The sequence below is a fragment of the Manacus candei genome, unplaced genomic scaffold (assembly GCF_025592945.1).
Source record: "Manacus candei isolate 608988 ecotype Guabito, Panama unplaced genomic scaffold, ASM2559294v1 h1tg000052l, whole genome shotgun sequence".
Classification (NCBI taxonomy): Eukaryota; Metazoa; Chordata; class Aves; order Passeriformes; family Pipridae; genus Manacus; species Manacus candei.
In genome coordinates this window covers 1535937-1558211 of record NW_026138100.1, presented here as the reverse complement: position 1 = coordinate 1558211, position 22275 = coordinate 1535937, and the positions used below count along the sequence as shown (strand labels likewise).

Sequence of the window (22275 nt, the reverse complement as noted above, 5' to 3'; positions counted from 1 at the left end):
GAGAGTGATCACATCCTGAGAGGCAAAATGAAGAGGACAATCAATGATGCTTTATACCTTTCAAAAAGCACAGGAGAAAATGAAACATTTCTTTGTTGAAGAGAACATGCAAGAATTGTCACAAAAGCACAGTTACTTTCTCTAATAGGCATGACAGTGCTACAACCGGGTTAATAGGTGCCCTGTCTCGTTCTGTGCAGTGTTGCCTATATTCCTACATGGCCCATATATCTGTTTTCTTGTCTTTGATATGTCAAGGTAAGCGACTTTACATGGAGCCATGATGGGACTCAAGCACTTATCTCCTACAGAGATGGATTTGTGCTGGTCGGTTCAGTCAGTGGACAAAGACACTGGTCTTCAGAAATAAACTTGGAGAGTCAGATCACCTGTGGAATATGGACTCCAGATGACCAACAGGTAATGAATGGGGCATTTAGAGGTGTCAATTGAGTTGCATTGATATGTTGTAGACTACACCTTTTAAAACATTGTTAAGTAAAATGGTCACTTGGTAAGATCAGTTTCCCTCGAAATTGCTACTCCCCCCAATAAAGAAAATTTAATTCATCCTGTTGTTCTCATTAGGCAAATATGAAAATGTACCAAGTTACCTATCATCACTTTTCACTCTGATTCACACACAATCTTATTCAGTTGTTTGAGACAGGAATCTGTAATTGTACCTTTAATTTGTTGGTACAGGTGTCTTGAAAATGCATTTGAGCAGAGGTACAGCCTGGACTATTAAGCATCTGACTGGTCATTTTTGTGTAGATCTGTCCAGTCTGCACTTGCAGCAAAAGCAGTTCCAGCTGCAGATATAGTTATGTTTTACCTTCATATAAGCAAATGGACCCAATTAACTGAGTGTCGAAGACATTATGCAGACAACATAATTTAAAAGAAGGCCATTTTTCCAACCATTGAGTTCAAATCTTGCTAAGCATTGAAAAAGCCAGTTTAAAAAAATCGTCTTTACTATTTTCTAAAGAATTATGTGATATTGGACCCATCACCATTTATAGTGTGGCTTGAGCTAGGCCACTGGTTTCATCTGCAGAATTTACAATGGCACCTTGCCATTTACTACTGAGCTTACTGGATTGGTCTTTCCCTCCACATGCTTGCTGTCATTATGGCTGTGTATGTGTGTATAATACAGTGCTGAAAGAAATGATGGGCATAGAATAGTGCAAAGAGTAACTCTATTATGATCACAGCTGGATTGTTTTCCTCCCTTCATTTTACACCTCCCTGAAAAGATGCTGGTTCAAGACTCAAGGTACCACTAAATTTAGAATACTATAAATTCATCCAAGATAGAGTTATTTTGGGAATTTCTAGTGGAATATAATAGCACTAATAATATGCATTTCTGCAGCAGCATCTAATAATTTTAGAGGGCTCTGCAAAGAATAATGAATTAATTATTGCAACATTGCTTTTTAAAGCCAGTGTGTCTAACTGCCTCTTTTTGAATCTGGGGAAATGTAAATCTTGACAATGAATAATTTACTTGAGATCAAGAGGAAGAGACAAGCAGCAGAAGTAGATCTAATAGCTCTCAGTCCTGTGTTTTGAGTGTGAGGCTACCCCATTTGTGTGATGCTCAGTTATTACTGCTGTATTTGGAAGTATCTTCATTTGAGTGTTTAATTTGGAGTGGCTGACTGCCTTTAATTCAATTTAGCCAATATGTTTGTACTTTCTAATCTGGATGCTCCATAAGTGGTTATTCCAGGAAACAAACACTTGTTTAGCATCCAGATAAATGCTTTCGAACATAATGGCTAATTCCAGCTATGTGAAAATCACTTGCTTGACTTATAGACTCTACTGCTGACAAACTCACTGAAAATAGAGACCCAAACCAGCCACAAGCTTGATATTGCTCTGCACAGTTCTCCTAACTATGTGGTTTGCAGGGATTTTCATGTTAAGTGATGATGGATCTTTTTACTGTTCTCCAGAGCTGGTGGAAAGAAGTGATCTTCTAAAATATATTTAGATGTATTTGTCTCTGGAGGCACAAAGAGATATGAATCACAGAGGTACTAGGCAAGAGACTATGCTCAGTTCAAACTAAAAATAGCAAACTAGAGGGAAGGACATTGCATCTATTACACACAAATAAGTGCGTATGGAAATGAATACCCTTACTAGCTTATTTCTTTACCTAATTTCTCTTCTGATTTGTATCTGTGCAAATGAGAACAAAATATCACTCTGGTCTAGAATAGCTCCAGCATCTTCCCTATTGCTTAATGTAGTCTATTCGTCAGTAGAGTGAGTGAAAGATAAATGTCAACATTTAAATTTATATTTTCCTATTGTTCTTTTTGTCAACGCTCTGGTGCCGTGAGGGTTGCTAATGAATGTGTTCTTGGAAAACATTACACTCCATGGTCCCATGAGTTTAACACAATTATCTTTGAAAGTTAAATTTCCAAGGGGATTGTATTGTTCAGTATCAATTTTCCATTGTCCTGATAAAAAATTGCTTAATTTAGTATGTCTGTTCACCTCACCCTTCAGTTCTCTTAACTTTCTCCTTCACTCCCTTCTGCACCCATCCTCCTCTTTTCTGCTATCTCCTCCATCTTTTCTCCTATCTGTCTATTCAGCACCAGCAGACTGTCACCTCTGTCACTCCTCACTACAACTCTGTGGCAACTCTACAAGAGGAGGATAATTTCCTACCACCATCTTTCTGTTGGAGGCAAGAAATGGTTGGATTCTGCAGTATTGCCAACCATCGTCTTGTTTGTCAGAGTGTGTGTGGCCTCTGGGTTTGTGTCCTTGGTGTTGACACAGGCTTGAAGAAAAGCACCTGTGAGGTAGTGGCTAATGTCACCCATAGATGAAACTCCATAGTTAATGCTTTCTCAAGTCTTTTGAAAGCATGGAGATAGAATGAGAGCAATAGAGGTGACCAGGATGAAGTACAGTCCTGCTGAGATTGATATAATTGTATCTTTTAACTTATTTGTTAGGTACTCTGCCCTGATTAAGTTATTGGCTGATTTTATTAATACTAGATGAAACTGTTCTGCGTTTTCTTTTAGGAAGAGAGTGGTATCATTCTTGTGACTGTTTTTTTCAGGATTTCTCCTTGTCTTTTGGGGACAAACTTACTGTGAGTCATATGGATGACTGCAGTGCTTTTTCTCAGCATCGTATGTCTCAGATGAACTTCTCATTAAGGTCATTGGCAGATTTCTGCTGTGGTTCACACCCAGATCTTGAGTCTGAACTTTGAACTATGGCCTTCTTCAACTAATTCAATACATAGGCCTTTTGATTGTGATTCTGCATGTTTATTGTAGAGGACTAGAAGTTAATTTTCTCACTTCACTGTATGTCTGTAGTCCTGCTTATTTAGGCATTTTCTCCTGTACATTATAACTAGAGCAGACACCTGGACAAGGCAGAACCCTACTGGCCTCTTGGGGATATGCAAAAGGAAGACTTTACAAGCCTGGGTCATCTGTATCTCAAGCAGAGTGCCATGCTTGGATTAAACTTGGATGGATAGAATTACTTAGGAGTGAGACCTTCTTTTCACTGTTTTTAAGGGCTACAAGAGACTGTAGGAGTCATGTGGAATATTTTTCTGGTGAGAAGGCTCACCTAGGGTCATGTAAGGACGGAAAGTATATTTGAGATGAAAAGTAAATTTGAAATATCAGAAAATGCTCTACCCTGTGTTGAGACAGTTCTGTGGTGTCATACCACACTTGTTTTGCGAAGAGGGAGTGTACATACCAAGCAGATTGAATGACTTCTAAGTGAGAAAAACTTGACTTTTGTCTAGTCAAAGGGTTTTTTTATAATTATAGAAGCAATGTCAGTAAGTAATTGAGGATTTTTTCTAAGCCCACAAGTTATATGAAACATCTTTCCAGTGCTTCATCTCCCTTCCTTTGTGTTTGCTCAGCTCCTAGTGACATTTTTTAATCTATCAACTTCTGCCACCTTTGGGTGCCATTGTCCCTCTCCTCACAGATTTTACCCATTAAAAAAATTATCTCTCTTCAGGATGGAGAAAGACACAGTGTCAGAGAACTAAGAACTGTAGAGGGGTCTAATTATCATTTTGCTTATAGCAATGTAGTGTAACTTCTTGGACTTCCTGGGGTTGTTTCTGTTGCTGTTTCTGTGTGTGAGAAGGGAACCAGAAGGAAATCACTCTCCAATAGAGGAAGGCTGTGATGAAAATTAATATATTTTAATTCAAGGTTATCCCAAGAGGTGCTAGTAATCCATATTTATTCCTTGCATCTCTGCTAGTATAAATTATTAGACTTTTCCCACAGCTTTAAGTGCCTATTTCTATTTCTCCCCCCTCCCCTTTTCCAGCTGTAAACTTTAACTTGTGGAAATTCGGGGACTGGCCAGTATTTGCTGGCCAGGATGTGACAGACTACAGGTATGTGTGAACTTTGTCAGCTTTTCCTCCTGTTTTCTTTGAAAACAGGTATACAAGCAGTTAGCTAATTTGATTTGCATCCTGCTGGGAACACTGTTGTATGTGGCTTCATTGCAGTGCAACATGCATTAGTGCTAAGAATGTGTAAGTACAGGCCTCAAGATTCAGCCTCTCCTGTTTCTAGTGAGACAAAATTATGCTCTTGGTGAAACAGAAAAGCAACACTGCATTAGGAAGAGATACCTTGTGCACTGAAGGGTCTTACAATGCACTGGAAGCAAACAATGAGACCAGTAGTAGATGAACAGCTTTGTCTCAAAACGCAGGGTGTGGGAGCTCTGTACGTTGTTTTTTTAAAAAAACTCTTGCAGCTTGCAGTAGCTGTGCAAGAAGGCAGTTTCTATGCTGGTACTCCTGCTCCCAGTGCTCGCCATCTCTATTCCCATGGCAACAACAGACGCTTCAGCATCTTTTTTCAGTGACAAGCAGGAGGCAGGGGCAAGCTTCACCTCCTTCCCCTTGCCTGCAGTGCTTCAGGGTGGAGCCCAGGAGTCAGAATGGAGCTTCACATGAAGAAGGGGATGCTTGTTATTTCTGGGTCCAGCAGTGTAGCTGGGTGGGATCTGTGTGCTAGTACAACTGGTGGTGCCCTACGTGTCCCTAAATAGTATCAGTGCTGTGCTGTGCCAAGAAGCTGCCATGTGGTAGCCACAGTTCTCATAGGAGGTAGGAACTGATTAATGAGAAGCGCTGTCAAATGGTTACTGGTGGCACTGGGTGTTTCATGAGCTTGTCTCTCAGGCTTCTTGATTTTGGTATGACTTTAGTCCCTGGCAGGAATTTACCTAGGTCCACTTTAGTAGAGTCTGCTTTTGGACCTCTCATTTTCATCTGTGAACTTGCATTTGCTACTACCTTTTCAGGGAAATGTTGTTCTGAACAGCTCCTAAGCTGGGAGGAGGGGTAGCAGCCTTACCTAGCTTCCAGAACACAGCTTACAACTAAGGACTTTGTAAGTGTTTGAAAATATTGTATCTGTTTGGGCCCTGCTGTCATCTTCTCACCTACGTTTACCTTGGAATGAGGAGTTTGTGCACCCTACTTCTTTGATTGTATTCAGGTGCTGTAGCACACATCTTATTCAGGCAGTCCTTGCTATTGTGCTAGTCACACTGTTCAAGTTTAATTATTCTCAGACATCTAGCTGTGTGGAAAAAAATCTTGAAGACACCTTTTAGTGAGTTGACAGAATGATGAAAGGGAGCTACAAACAGGCAGCTGGGGCAGTACAGGGAAGGTAGCTGTTTACCTTAATTATTATGAATGAAGAGAAGGAACCTGTACAATTTGAAAGTGTAAGCAATTATTTTGGTCTTTATTAGAATATTTCTTGTCCCTATTAAGGATTTTTACTGGTTCACATAATTGAGCCTTTAAAATGCTGGGGAATAACTATATTTTTGTGTTTTAACATACAAAGATATATCTTTTCTCCCATCAGTTCTGGATGTAGAGACTATCAAATGACCCCACATACATGTTTACAATGACTAGGGCCGCTCAGAATTGCACCATAAGATACAGACTTTGACAAAGAACTGAAAGTCTTATTTTCATAGATGGATGAATTACTCAGATTACTGGGGAAAATGGCTAGAGGCTTTTTATAGCATTGAAGAAGTGTCATTAATTAAGTAGGCAGTTTATTCAAGCCACAAGGACTGCAGACAATGGTTAAGTCATGTATAAAGGTTTTTGCTTTGCATGCTGCATAATTGAGCAGCAGCATTAAAGTGTAAAAAAAGGAAAATGCAGGGGAAGGCAAGTTCAGTTGTCTTTCAAGATAAATCTGTTTGGTAAATAAAAAAACCAGATAAACAAAACCTACCACAGCTTAACTGTCTTTAATATTTTGGGCTGATTTTAGAAGCATTTCAAACCTTTGTGGCAAACTTGCTATTAAAATTAATGATTTCTGCTTGCTTGTGCTGAGGGGCCTATGAATGTTTACTATACTACTGCAGCCTCTCATAGACAAAATATGTGGGGGTTTTATCTATACTTAAAAGGTTTAAATGTTTTTGGGGAGACTTTGTATTCTTGTTTTATGTATTTATACACGCTGGAATTCAGTAACACTTTGGTTTTGCTCTTTGCTTGGGGACTTGATTTTTATGATGGTACATAATAGCGACAGATTTTGTGTGAAAAAGAAATGTGAATTTTAAGTGCTATTTTGCCTTTCTTTCTCCCATCTCTTTTTATTATGTTGTTTTCAAGCTGCATTATGCAGCTATTTCCTAAATTATGGATTTCTCTTTTCTTCCCTGCTTTTTTCTGCTATCAGTGCGTAGTTGTATTAACATTGTCTTTCCTTTGCGTTTTTGTCTCAGAGTAGGTTTGCATGCATCATTCTGCTGAAAATACAGCTTCCAAAAAGAAGGAGGGAGAAGAGTTAGATAGCTTGGTGCACTGTACCTTTTTTTAGTTGCACTCTCCTTTTCTCACTGCAATGAGCAGCTACACTGCAAATTTCGGTACTCAGATGAGGACTTTATAGGGTTTGCCTTGAGTTTTGGTGAGGGTAGACAACAAGGATGTTCTCTTTGGAGCCTCCAGAGCTCATCTACAGTTTCAGGAGCTGTGGCATCTCTCTGTGAGTTTATTCCAGACAAGATTTTTCCTGCCAGAAACCCTAGCCTGTACTGCACATTTATTGAGTGGGTAATTGAAGGAACAGAGCAATAAGGTGATGCTTCAGTGTGCTTTCTTCTTCCCACTCACTTCATCTGTGCCTTGCCTAATCTTTCCCTTGATGCTCTTCATCCAGCCTGTGGAGGCAAGGCGCTGAGAGAGCTAACAAGATGGTGCTGTTTGTTCTAGTCATGAGGGCTGTAACATGGGGGATATTTATGGACTGATGGCATCATGGCTCATGTTTTCTCAGTAGCTCCTGCAGTGTTTCATGTCAACACTGTTTCAGATGAGTCTTGCAAGGAAATTTTCCCCCTAATGACTCTGCCTGAAAGGAGTAATACAACTTTTTTAATGTTTTGCTCATCATTGTAGACAGGGTATTTGATGTTTGTTACTGCAAAAAGCGATTGGCTGAATGGATTTCTACATCCCTTTGGATGCACAGTGTACTAGGCTGTACACTTAACAGTGTACCTTGGAAATATTTCCCTATGACACTCAGGTCACAATATTGCTATTTTAGTTGACTGGAATCTGGAGTTTGTTAAGCTCTGCACATTCTACCGTGTCAATGGCAGTGACATGGCATCAACACAAGGATGTCGATGGCAGTGACAAACTAGAGATGGAGGGAGAGCTGAAGACTTGTCATGCTATTCAGTTAATGTGTCCACTTAGCTTTTTTCTACCCAGTGCTGTTTTACATTTTTGAAGCAAAAGTGTTTGAGTCAGCAAAGTAAAGATGAGCGCAAATAGAAACACAACCAGTCGATGTGTGGGAAGCGTCAGGAAGAAAGAAGTTGTTTACCTCTCCTCTCACCTTGCTGGCATTTGTACAGAAAGATTTTGCTTATATAGCCTGAAGTCTTCAGTTCTTTAGGACAGGGAGTGCTTACTTGAACTTGTCTTTTTCAAAAGCTCTGTGCTATGCTCAGCTGTGGGGCAAATAGTAAGAATGAGGTTTTGCAGCAGACCTCTGCAAGGGAGCAGCATATACCTATGCTGCTTTTTAGGCACTGCAGGGAAAAAATGAAACCTTCTGTGGGAAGGTGCCCTCTTTCTAAGGAGAAGTCATATGTAAGGTAGGAAAATTGCTGTGTTCAGATTTTGAACTGGTCAGAAGAGGGCATGTGAGTGAAAGTGGAATTCTTACAGAGGAAAAACTCTCCAAACTGTCAAGGTTTTACAGCATTTTTCAGAAACAGTCCATTATTCCATTGCCAAAGCCACTTGGCGGAGAATGCTTCGGCCCCAGGATCCCTTTGGTTCATCCAGAGCTTTGTGCTCTTTTCGGTTCAAAAGAAATGTAACTGGCAGCATGGTTGATGTGAACTTTATCATCACTTATCCATCAATGTTTTAGAAGTTAATAAGAAGACCAGGAGCCAAATGGGGTCTTGAACTTGGGTCAGATGTCTTCAAGCCTGCGAATAGTCTGAAACCTTGGTGCAGGAGAGGAGGATTAGAGTGACTGAATCTGGAGGAAGATATTTGCAGATTTTTGCACTAGGTCTTGTCTGGGAGAGAAGGACCAAGTTTCATAGTAAATGGGAGATGAAAGGTGTTATTTTTGGAAGGTGATATCATGTAGTCTTTCCATCGATTTGACAAAAAAAGATAGTATGCCAATGGGAAGTGGGAGCAGCATCTCTTTATTCTCCAAAACCTTTTCTATCAATGTTTCATCCTGCATGGATTCAACTGGAGCTCTCTGCTTTGTCCAGGAGCCAGTTTCTTGTCAGTGTTCAGACATTGAGGGATTGTTGGTGACTGCATCAACAGAAAAGAGATTAATCCTTCCCTGCTTTCCTTGGTTTTAGAAGAATAGTCATTCTTCTTCAGAGCCTCATTCAGTAACAGTTTATTACTCAGCCTGATTCCGTGTTGACTCAGTTACACTTGACCTCAGCCATTCAATGTATTTCCTGACCATGCCGAGTTACCTAAGATCTAGAAGGAGAGTGCAGAAGTTAGGGGAGTAACTTCCAGAGGCTTCTTGATTTTATATGATGAAATTCAAAACAGCAAAGACATTGTCATCCTTTTTTCTAAGTAATACCGTTTTCAATTAGGACAAAAAACCACAAAACCCCAGCAGAAGCTCTCAGACTTCTAAAACTCTGAAGGAGATTTTGGCTTCAGCAGTCAACATATCTTTCAGGAAATAACTAAAACCTGGCTTGGAAATAATGTGGGAAACTGCCAAGATTATCAGTTGACTTCTTTGCCTGATTGAGTAGTTGTTGGTAAAACTAATTGCGTTTTCCCACCAAATGTTGTTTTTGTTGCTATATATAATTGGATATATATGAAAAATGTGTGTTTTCATAGACATGTGTGCGCTTTCCTTTCAGAGTTTAGTTAGAAATCAGAAAACAGTGCTGCTTAAAGAGCATTCCAGACTACTTCTGCTGTGGGAGCTCAGTGGTCCAGGCTCAGAGTCCTGTCTGAGTAAATTGCCATCTAAAGAAGATGTTCTTTAGAAGGTGTTCAGCTGTTGGTTTTTTGTTCATTTTGCATGCTACTTCAAATGTGATTTGAAACATGACACACCTTTGAAAAAAGTACAACTCTTGTCCACATCTTAAGTAAACTAAGGCATATTGTTAATACAGTAGAGGACAACTCTTTTCAATTAAAAATGTAATTGCAATAGGATGCTTCCTTGAAAAATATTTCCACAGTCAATAAAGAATATAGAAATGTGTATTCCTAGAATACACAGGTCAGAATTGGTCCAGATATAATTACAGAGACATATAATAATCAGTCGTTCTGTGATTTGCCAGAATGCTTTCAAATAACATTATCTCTGCCTGGACAATTACTTCTATCCCCACATGTCCACAGTAGTTGTATGGCTTGAGATCCTGGTTTTAAGAATACTTACATTTTTGACTCCTGAACTGGCATTCAAGGCTGTATCTCATTTGCAGTCATTCAGCTATGTTATTCTATTTTAGAAAGAAATAAAGCCAGTGCAGTTTGAATCTCCAGGTTTTAGTACTTCTTATTTTTTAAATGGATTTGTCACTGAGATCTCCAGTGGATTTACTTTGTTTTCTCATTTTGTAATAGGGCTTTGTAATAGCCCTATGGACTCTGTAGAAGAGAGTCCTGAAAGTAGGTAACTAAACCAGTGCTGCTTTTGAAAGCGTTAATTGCCTCAAATGAGAATTTCACTGCTATTTGTATATATGCAGTTAACTGAATGATCCTGGGTGTACCATCCATGTGTGGAGCTGGTAATTCCCCATGTCTGAGGAAACAAAAACTCTTCTCAGTTTTTTTTGGACATAAAGGCAGTCAAAGAAAACCTAGCGCTTTCCCTCTGAGCTTGTGTGTGAATTGTGGTGATGTCTCTTTTTGTGTCAGTTCAAGAAACCGCTTTACAGTGACTGAATTTTTAATGGAAATAAAAAGCATGCAGCAGGAGACCAGCTGTCTCCCTCACTCTGCTTCTTTCTTTCTCTCTACATTTTGAGGTAAAAAAAAGGAAAGCCAAAAATATCACACTGAGGCAAAACAAACTTTCACTTTGTAATGTATTCTAAGAAGCAACTGCTGCACTGTCTCTTGCTTTGTGATGGAGAAGCAGTAAACAAGAAGAACCCAAGGAATGGAAAATGCTAATACTATAAATGCAAAATGCGGTAACTAAGCCTTTGCAAGACCAGCATTCTTTCATTAGGCTAATGAATGAAAATAATTAAAGGCAATAATTTTCCTAGTATTTCCTATGTTACTAGGCCTACCTGCATAAACAGAAGGCTGATAAATCATTTTGTATATTAATCACTTTATAGTTCAGTTAATTTTGAATCAGCAAAATAGATTTATCTCTATTAGTATGATGCCATTATGGTGACAACTCTGAAGGCTTTTCCTATCATAAATACTAATGTTTGTCCAGATGACTAAATCAGGGCAAACAGAACTAATTCAGCTTTCTTGAACTGCTCAGCATCTTCTGACAGTGCAAATGCAGTTGGCTTTATTAGCATTTTTGCAGAATGTAGTTTCTGAGGTACAATGCCTGCTTTTCCTATGGGGGGAAGTAAGGGAGGAGGCTGATGGAAAGAAAACATTAAGACAGGTCTAAATTTTGAAAAAGGGAGTGTCAGTGAAGCAGAACACTGAAGAAGGCAGCTGCAAATGCAGAGCTGTGCAGAGTAAGTTGTTAATGGCAGCATTCGTACTACCTGGTTTGATGGTACCAAGGTTTTAGCAGATGTGTGTGCCAAACAGGCACACACAGAGGCAGAGAGTAAAACAAAATGCTGAAAGTGCAAGGTTTGCAAATTGGGTAGGTGCAAGAGGAATTCTTCAAACTTTAGAAGTTAACCCTGGAGAATGTTAAAAACCAAAAATCTAGAGGTTTTGTGAGGTCATTTGTGATTTGCTTGGTCACAAGATGCTGATGAGTTTTCTGCCTTGAGCTACTACTTCACTGTTACAGAGACTCGTAACTGAGGCTGAGGAAATTAAAAGAGAATCCTAGAACAGGGTAGTTTGAAATGCAGCAAGTCCCTCTGTCTGACTGATACATCCAAATATTACGAAAGATCTTGAATAAGAACAATATAGCTGCTAGCAGAAATCATCTTGTCTGTGTCCTAAGTCTTGAAAGGCAACACTATTTTGCTGCAATACATTTAGAAAAGGGTTTAGGAACATTCAAGAGATGTATAAATAAGGTTTACATCTGCACCTCACAACTGGTTAAAGCAAAAACTGAACATGGAATAACAAAACAACTGTAAACTTGTCTGAAAAGACCTAAGTAGGATGTTTCTTCCAGAGGGAGATCATGATTCACTAGTCTCACAGACGTCTTTGCATGTGTCAGTAAAAGTAATGTCTACAAAAAAAATAGCAGAAATTATGTATTTAGTTCTGAAAAGTCAACACATTCCAATGCAAGTAGCCCACTCCTTAGGATTTCCTGACAGAAATACTGTGCTTTGGCTTAGTCTCATAGTCTCCTTCATCCTGTGCATGAAGGATTTGGCAGGTATAGAAACCCCAGCAAATTATAACAATACATACTGTACTTACTATGTTTGGATGGATTAGCAGGGCAGGGAGAAGAACTGGCCAGGAATCAATCCATAAAGGGGAAGACTGAGGAGTCAATTTCCACTTTAAAAATGGAGACAGTGGGTTTGCCTTTATGTCATACCCTGTTTTAAATTGTTTCTTAATTTTAAAATACTGCTATTTAAAATGTTTACTGTTGTGGGATACCAATATTTACAGGTTAAGTACAGTTTTTTGTAATACTGTAGGGCTGTTGAATGATTATTTCATGTCCAGTAAAGCTCAGTGTGCTGGAGTGTCCCAGTAAACATCTTCTAGGACATATCTAAGTCTTTGCTTTTCTAATGTGATCATTTGCTTTCTGGAAAAACTTTGTGTGGTCACTTTGTCCTTCCAGCTACCAGCTGTCTTATGGGAGAAGGAAGATCCATAACTTGAGAAGTTGCTCAGTGGAGTTATTGACAACTTAGCCATAGCTGAGGGAAGATTAGAGCACTCGAAGTTTCATGACAGATGACATTAATTTTCAGAACATTTCATTGTATCCAGGAATTTAAAGGCAATCTGTTCATGTACCTTGCATAGTCCTACAAGGCAAGTTCTGTCTTTATGGGGAAATTTGGGGTTTTAAACAGTGAAATTGTACTAGGATGGAGTTTACTAAATTCTGTTTTAATTAGTGAAGTCTGCAAGTTGTTTTGCTTTTGTGAGTTGTCAGATTTATGTTAATTGTAAAAAGTCAGAGGGGATCTTTTAAAAATCCTGGGCCGACAGAAGTAAAGCAGATACATGTTCTCTTTACCACATTCTAGCATCACGATACTGGAACCCCTCACTTTAGAAGTGCTACCCTAAAGTAGCCTCGAGAGGCTTTGTATTTCTTCCACTAGCAATAGCAAATCCAGCTTCTAATACTTCGGCTTCAGTCAAAGGCTCGGTTGTTTCCTTGATGCAGAATGACAGCCCAAGTTCTTAAAATGTATTGATCAGATTTCCTGGGAGTTTTGTTTAACCAGCAACATTAGAAACCTTTACTGTTGGTACTAAATGTCATGAAGAGAGGCATCTTGTTTTATCAATATCTTGCTGTAACAGTATTGACTGTTCAGTTTGAACAACCAAAACCTGAGACTGGAAACAATTTTTTCTTTTATCCCACATATATACATCAAGTCATTTAATACATTATTACTGGGATTGGATTATCCTTGCTTATTATAAGAGTCAAAGTGACTGCAGTTCTGGAAAGCTTCTTTGACAATGAGGACAGGCAAAGATGCAGGAATGGACCATGGCTAGGTTCTCTGCAGATTTAAGTCAGGACAGTTTCATAGGCTTAAGTCTAAAATCATAACAACTTAATTTCCTCAGGTACTGCATATAATCAGATATGGTGAGATGGCAGGATCTCCCCGTTTTCTAATGCTGGTATATTCAAATTAACATAAAGCTTGAGTATTCTTACTGTTGATGAGTTCAATTTACATTAAACCAAATTAAATAGCAACAAAATGCAAAAAGAACATCACTGTTGGAAAATTATACTTCTCTTACGAAGTGGTGAGCCTCCTGAGCTGAACACTAGGTCTTTGGCCATTCCATTGTAGCTTTGTTGATCTCTGTGCTGTCAAACCATTTTCTGCTAGTACTCTGTCTGGTCCAGATGCATCATGACAGATCTTACAGGAACAGTGACAGTCACCAAACAGATTCAAGTTGTTCCTCTTGAAAATAATTTTGTAGCTTCTTGGCTATTCTAATTGTCATCTTCTCATGAGATGAATACTTCAGAGCAGAATACCCCATCTTTTGCTTACCATATGTCTTTCAGAAATTGGTATATTTCAGACTGTTTATTGAAGAGTTTTTGATATCTTGGGGCATTTAAGGGGATTGCAGTCTTGAATGATAAGTTTCATGGATGATAGCTTAAAAATCTTTAGATGAAAAATCTTTTCATTTACCAAAACTAGATTATGAAACTTATCCCAGAGACTTAAGAGGTCAGCAGACTTAAGAGAAGGGTGATTCAAATTTGTTATAATAGATAGGAATCACCCCAAGCTTGGATTTCATGGAGAACCGGGACATGTGTGTTTCAGAACTGAACCAAACTTTCAGCTCTTGGTAGACTTAGAAAACTGTCCTAATGCTGTTTACCGCAGTTTTTCCTTCAAAGCATGTAACATGTAGGCATTACAGGAGCCCTGCATTTGTGTGACCTTTAATCAACTACAGCTTCACTGTAGCATGGGCTTTGTTACTTTTGATATGTTTTGTAAAGACATAGTGTATTTTTGTTGTGGTACTGACTCACACTTTGAATGTATTGGGTGATTTTAGGTATTTGGTTATCAGATTATGCATATTCTACAAATGCAATTCTACAAGTGGTTATGCATGTAAAGTCAGTTGAAATAATGAACAGTATGAAGGAAAGGGAAATGAGTTAAGAACAGAACAAGGGGCCAAAGAACCACTTCAAAATAAGTACTTGGGTTTGGTTTTTTTAATTACTATTATTATCATTTAGCTTTTGTAACAAAACACTATTACTTGTTCATTACCTTTTTCCAGTATTCCCTCTGACCTCCTAGATCTGCAAATAACCAAAAAAATATTAATTTAGGCAGCTAAAATGCAACTTTTTAAATTTCTCTGTTAGATCCTTCAGGCATACCCTGTAGCTCAACCTTTTGTCTGAAGGTCAAGAGAGTTTTATTCATCTGACATGAGTAGCTTAAGTGTGGCATTTATAACTTGAGTAATGTTATGGATGATAACACCATTAGACATTTTTACAGCTTCAGCAGGAGTTCAGCCAGCAGGGCTATCAGCCTGATAAATGCTTTCATTTTAAAGGTTGTATTGCTACAATAACCCCAAATCTTAGCTGCTTCTTGCAACCTACAACCTGACTAAAGAGATGAAGGGTACCCTCTGACATTTCTGGGTTGCTAAAGATCTCTGAGGTTCCAGTGAAGAATTAAGATACTGACATGCAACTGTTCTGATCTGAATTGGAAATTACTGAGGACTTCATAATTTTGAATGATTTGGGGGCATAGCTACTCAAAAGAATTAGCTTTAGATTGAGATGGGACTGAACTCTGGGTGATGAGTGCAAGCATTCGTACCCAATTATAAAATGATTCTACTGGATTTTAGGAAGCACTAAAATTGCTACTATTGTCAGAAACAACAGAGAGTTTCACCTCCTCTGTCTAGGTATTTGAAGTTATAAAACTTCTAGGAAACTGGTAACAAACTAATCTATAGAGTAGAATGAAAGTGGTGTGAAAAGCTAGTAGGATTTTGACTTTGTAGAAGTTTATTTTGTAGAGATCTGAAGGAGAGTGGCTGTGTTTTGAAAGTAAATAGTGAAAGTGGCTGTGCACTGATTATACACGTGAGAACAGTTGAAATAATGAACAGTGTGAAAGGAGATGAGATGATATAAGTGAAAGAAGAATAAAGAATCATGAAAGAAAGTGGTGTGAGATGAACAAAACTGGAGTTCTTGCTTTTATATCTAAGAATAGTAATCTGAGGCTTGTAGCAAACTTTAGCTGCTGTTTTAACCCAGCAACTGTTTAACACAAAAATATTCATAACATGTAATGATTATAGTTAAGGCATCCAGATACTGATTTTTCAATACTTTTGATAATGTGAAACAACTCCATTGTTTTTCTTAAGATTTCAATGACTTCACTGGAGTTCTTTTGTTAAATTGCCATTCTAGTTTACAACCTTCATTGATCATTATATTGATCACTGAAGAAATTTTAGTACCTGTTTTTTATTGACTAAGACTTAAGAAGCCACGCTCGCTTTCTGAAACATCCAAAAGTGCAACCATGACAATTGCTTCCTAGGAGAGGGCTGTTGTACAAGTCTGATACAATACACACTTTGAATGCTGCAAGTCTGACACTACACCTCAGAAGGAAGATGGAAAAGAAGACCTCTGACAGCAGAGGACAGCAAGGGTGATTGCAGTCTTTGAACAACAATTGTACCGGGAGATCCTAAGTAGGCTATGATTCTTCAACTTGGAAAAGAGATGACTAGCAGATTAGATAATAGAGGTCTATAAAATTGTGACTGATGTTGAGAATGTAAGTAGGGAACAATTATTCTGTATTTCTTTTAGTATTAAGAGCTAAAGGTTACCAACTGAAATTATCAATTATCAAAGAAGAGGGAATATTTTTTGCTGAAAGCTACATGTGTGTGTAGGGGAGATGCCTGCTCAGTGCGTCCTGTTCTTTTACTCTTCACCAAACACTTGACCACTCTTAAAGGTAAGATACAAGGCTAGGTGAATTTTTGATCTGAGCATATAATTGTTAGTAACTTAAATTTACAAGTATTGGAAGTAGGTGGCAGACTGAAGAGCAAGTATAAGATAGGCCTTCCTTTTAGCTGCATTTTTAATGCTGACCAGATTTCAAATTGATGAGTGCCTTTAAACTTGCTTTAAAATGTATTCACCTCTTATGGAATTACATGATAGCAGCAATGGCCTTGGCTAATGCATTTATAGTTTTAAGATTTATTCATCCTTATTTCCTGATGGTTTACTAAAATTCATCAAATATGCAGGATCTTAACTTGCTTGAAGCCTTAAAACGGAAAATGCTTATAAAAAAAGAAATTGCAGGTTCCAGTCAGACTGACCTCAGTCTGTGCACAATGGCTATGGAGTTGTTTAGGGGCGAGAAAAAAACTCGGGTTATCCATTTTGTTTTTGAAATGGTCGGTGGAAGCTCTTCTTCATCTCCCTGAATGTGTAGCACATTGCCTTCCTCTTGGACTGATCATACTGCTTTTGCCTCTGTTTTGCCACCTGCTCTCAGCTTGTCAACTGAATAACCTGTCTTTCTCTATTCAGTTTTCTATTTCTTACAAGCTGTTTGAAATCTCTGCAAAGACCTCACTTTTGTCAGCAGTGCCTTTTCTTTTGATACTGTTATGACTGATGCATACTTTGGTTTCTTCCACCAATTTTAGATGTTTCTATATAATCCAAGAATACTGCAGAATCTGTGGTAGCCCTTCTACCTGCTCACTTTAGTTGTAGTAATGGCCAAGTTCAAATAAAATGTAATGTCTCATATTAAAGTGAACAAAACGCACCCACCACAAGACATTACTTGCTCACAGATTTTTATGATCTTAGCTCTAGACTCTGCTGCTTTAACTTCATTTTTTACAAAAATCTTTTGTTGCAATGTCCTATTCTGGCACCATTTCACATCCCTGACTGCTTTGCCTTCAATTAATTTCCAGCATAGCTAGTTAACTATAAGATGCATTTGAAGGAGAGTTCGGTGGCTGACATTTGGCAAGACTAAGGCCTGTTCTGTTATTTCCAGGTACTGTTTGGCACTGCTGATGGACAGGTTATCGTCATGGACTGTCATGGCCGAATGCTGGCCCATGTACTCCTTCATGAGTCAGATGGCATCCTCAACATGTCCTGGAACTACCCCAGCTTCCTGGTGGAGGACAGCAGCGAGAGTGACACGGACTCTGATGACTATTCCCCACCACAAGGTAGTGTTATGTGCATGTCCTTCTGTTTCAGCTTTGCAAGTGCTCACGAAGATATCTTAAATACAGGGAGTTCTCATGCTGTTCAAAAACAGCAGGATGGGCACAGTTTCAAGCTCTGGTAGAGCAGAGAGCTGGTATGGGAGAGTGGGTTTGTTCCCAGCTCTGCCACCAGCCTGGCTGCAGGTCGTACCTCATCTGTGCTGCTCTGCCTCTGCACAAATGAGATAACAGCACAAAGCTCAAAGTTTTCAGTGAGGGTGAGTGAAAAACACCAGATAGGGACATGTCAGGTTTCACTGATAAGCAGGTATGAGGTATTGCAATGGTTCATATGTATGCAGGTAGTCAGAGTGCAGTCACAGAAGTTAATGTGTTACTATATAGGTTCACATGAAAAGACACCAGTACTAGACATAGTGTGAAGTACTATATATGTAATTTTATCTCTGTTTTGTAGGATTTCTGTAAGACTCATTATTTCGGTCCCATCTCTGATAGTCCTGACATAAAGAGTTCAATAAGTACTATAGAAGGCTCGAAAATGAAGGTATTACCTGCAATTATGTGGGGTAGAAGCAGGATGACTAAAGCTGTCTGGAGTTACTAATTCACGTGCTTCAGAGCAGATTGCCAGTTTGAGGGTCAGGAAGAAATCCTTCCCTCTCCTGAAGTCTCAATACAACTCATTTGGTGAAATGCTTTGTTTTTAAACTGTAAAAATCATCAGTAGCAAAAACGTATGAGGCCTAAGTGTCCATGCACAGTCAGTCCCATTCTTCTTATTTAAGTAATACTAATACTTCCTATTGATGTGGTTGCTTAGTTTATAATCAATGGATAAATAATGAAAGAAATAGTCTGATCATCTGGTAAAATGTTAGCATATTTTAAAATTGAGTTTCATTTTGGCTTTCGTTCCTCACTTTTGGTACTGGGTGAGATATCTTAGAAGAAAAGAAACAAACTTCAACATAGCAAGCTTCTAAAACAAGACAGACAACAACATTGAATTGGTTTTTTGCTGTTTTTGTTTTTAAATACTGAGGTTCCAGTTGGAGGATGGTGAAGCTGCAGAATACACAGATGAGAACTTAAATGATCTGAATGTGTTAGCTTTTTCTGAGTCAGTCAGGGGGTGGGTGAACTCGTTACAAGCCTACAAGCCCATTTTAATGATTACCCAAACATGATGTGTTTTCTTGAGAGCAGATGCAGCATAAATCTCTCAAAGGTGATGAGCCTTTGACTCACACAGATGTGTAGGAAGGACTAGAAGTTTGTTGGGTTTTTCTTTTTAAATTATATACACACAGAGATGGTAATTACTAGACATCTTTCTCCAAAATGCTTTCTGATCAGCTTTTTTACAAGTCAGAAGCAATACTACTCTAAACTGGCTCTGCCATTTTTATTGACTGAAAAGATCTTGGCTGGGCCTTGAGAGGCACTTAATCAGGGACCAGTGGCCTCTCCTCTCAGAAACTGTAAACAGAAAGAGTTAAACAGCAAATGCTACAGATGGTGATATTGGTCGTGAAGTATTTAAACAAAGGAGTTTCAGTGAATGCTGAAAAACAAGCCCAGAGGAGCAGAGACTTTGCAGAAATGGTTTTTAAGGCACATGTTCCATTTGGGCTCACTCAGACCTTTGGGTGCATTGGATCCTGTTACACAGAATGGAAGGTAACTTCATGCTGCTACCTAGCTCTTAACGTTTAGAATGGAGTAATTTGTGAAAGGTCGGATTGTTCTCTTAGAAGTTCTTATGATGTCTCTATGTGACTTAAGGAGGAGTCCCCAGCACTTGCCCAAGAAGAAAGTATGTCGAACAAATAATTTTTAATTATTTGTGATTATATGGTTCATCACACTGGTTTTCAACTTGGGTTTCAAGGAAGCCTTCCGAGGCACTGGTTTTCAATTTTTTGGCACTTTAGGGAGTTGGCAATGGAGAAAGATTGAAAAACACCAGTATATAACATAATAGTATATGCAATAAATCACTTGGATATGCTGCAGTAAAAATTCACAAAGTAAAAACAGTGGTGTCAGAAACAGACAAGCTTAAGTAGCTAAACCTGCTTTGCTTTTGCCCTTAGATGTTGCAGAAGTAAGCAGGTGGAGTTTGAGACTAGGAACCAACCACTCCTGATGATGGTAGGCTGAAGCACTGTGTGTTTCAGCCTAGGTGTAGTTACTTTTGGTTGTTTTACCTTTTACTCACTCCAGAGCCTTGTTTTGCAGATGGACCAGCTGCGTATCCAGTCCCGGTGCAGAACACCAAGCCACTGCTTACTGTCAGCTTCACGTCGGGAGACATCAGTTTAATGAACAATTATGATGACTTGTCTCCTACTATCATCCGCTCAGGGTTGAAAGGTACAAAAAGAAACCATTTCACCCCTTCCTATGCTCTGTTTTTCTTGTATTCTTAGTGATGTGTGCATAGATTATGTTTTTGTGGTTGTCTCTCCTTAACCCTGAAGCACTCGGCCGCTGTTATTGCTGTTTCGAGCAGTGACACCTGCTGGAGGAAGAGCAACGCTTGGCTGATGGAGTTTTTGTGTTTGGAAAATGTTTCAAAATGCTTTTGTGATCGTGTTTTCATGGCAATTTTGTAGAACAATCGATCTGTTTGCAGTTATCCAGCTGAATGTACTAATGTGTTTATGCTTTTTTGCGTGAATGCCTCTGCTACGTAACACTGCCTTTGCATGTTTAATTCACAAAGTTTTCCATGCTTTTGGTAACCCAGTATGAATTGCAATGCTGCTTTGATTCTCACAAATATTGAAAACTTGCTAGAATTATTAACTATCAAGAGGCAAGTTATTCTGAGGGAAGGAAAATGCCATTGATTAATTACTATACATCTTGCTAAGTGATGTGCATGAATGTTTGTTCGATCAGTATTCCATGTAAAATCTTTAACTCACATTGAAATTTTTACTGTTCTTACCTATTAAAAAAGTCTCTTACTTTGCCAGCACTCTCAGTACAATTTACCGTGTTTTGCCTGCAGAGACATTTTAATTCACTGCAGCACACAGGCACAAACTTAAATATGTTTTTGCACCTGCACAGGTAAATTAGTTTTAAATTAGATGAAAAGAAAATGAGGCTGTTGGAGCAGACTCTTAGCTGTTCTGGAGCAGTGGGATGTTTTTGGTGAAAAGTTGCTTGAACACCAGCCCCATAGTTTTTGGGTGATCCATTATATAGAGTAGTCTTATGACGTAAAAGAAAAAAAATCACCTTTGAGGTTTCTTTTTCACTCCTTCATCTGTGCCACCACAAGAAGCGCACGAGTGGCAAAGTGTAGCATCATGAGGCAACCCTATGATTGAGAAAACTTTGTCAGCCAAAAGGATGCCTAAAGTATGGAAAACTTAGTAGTCTTGAGTTGTCATCTAGTCCATCTTTCAACTGGAAACAGTAAGAGAAACAAACCCCAGCTTATTCTCTGTTTAGAGTTGCAGAGCTCTTTCTTGCCGAGGGTATCTGTCCTGTTTCTCTTTCCCCATTGACTTTCACTAGTGGAAAAAAGATCCCTTAATTATGTCACCCTCCTGTAGAGAAATATTAATGTGCAAGCTAGAGTAGGAATATTTTTATGAGTTATAAACTGGGCTACATTGTTTTCATCAGTAGACTAAAAATGTGCAGCACCTTGCTGGATTGGGAGTGTGTGTGAGGCAGAGAAAGGTGACTGGGATATCACTCTGTTGTTTTGAAGCACTGTACAGTGGAAAGTATTTACATATAGTTTTATATAGATGTCTGGTTTTTCTGTGTCTTCATATCATATTTTGTTTCAAGTGATTGTAATTTTACTGCAAGAATGTGCAAAACCACCCAGTTCAGGGTCTCCATCCTGTCCAGGCACTTGGTATTCTGCTGAGAGTGGATGGTCTTCAGTATTGGCTGCAAATTCTTGTTCCTCTGGTTGTGTTTAAAATCTCAAAGTATTGCTTTGTGGTCTGTGCAGCAGATACCCCTACCTTTATGAGCCATTGTAAGGCTACTCAATATGTTTTTAAAGCAGTCAACTATAAAACTATTTCAAGCGGTAACAATATATTTTTGCCATTCAACTAGCTTTGCAGAGCTGTCGTTTTACTGGGAATATTTCAGTGAAATTGATAGAGAAAAACTTTGATAATTTGATTACCCAAATAAAAGTTCTTCTTTTCATCCAGCTTGAACAGTACTGGTGATTTTGTCAGTCCTAGTGGAGGTCCTAAACTGTTCAGATGTATCCTCCTTTCTTTTTTTTATGCTTTTTAACTCAGTGATTCTCAGCGCACTGGTACCTGCAGAACTGCTGAACTACATCTGCTAGTTGCACTTGTTATTTATAACTGTTGCCTGCTGAGGTATTGCAAATTTGCAATGCTCTCTCTTCAGCATTTGCTGATACACATGCCTGTAGTGGTTGGTAAATAGTTTTGAGGGATGACTGATCCACTGATTTACTTGCAGACCATTACCCTAGACAAAACCTCCATCTGATTTTTAATCTCTGTGCTTATGCTGAGAACCTA

General features: G+C 38.7%; 1 protein-coding gene across 8 annotated transcripts in view; it reads left to right on the top strand.

The window, feature by feature from the left end:
* Positions 1-22275, top strand: part of TULP4 (TUB like protein 4) — a 154828-nt gene that overhangs the window by 97833 nt on the left and 34720 nt on the right. For all 8 annotated transcript variants that reach the window (XM_051801546.1, XM_051801547.1, XM_051801544.1 and 5 more), the window contains 3 exons: positions 259-420; positions 17551-17731; positions 19976-20110. In XM_051801546.1, the coding sequence (XP_051657506.1) occupies positions 259-420; positions 17551-17731; positions 19976-20110 (478 nt within the window). The remainder of the gene's footprint in view (positions 1-258; positions 421-17550; positions 17732-19975; positions 20111-22275) is intronic.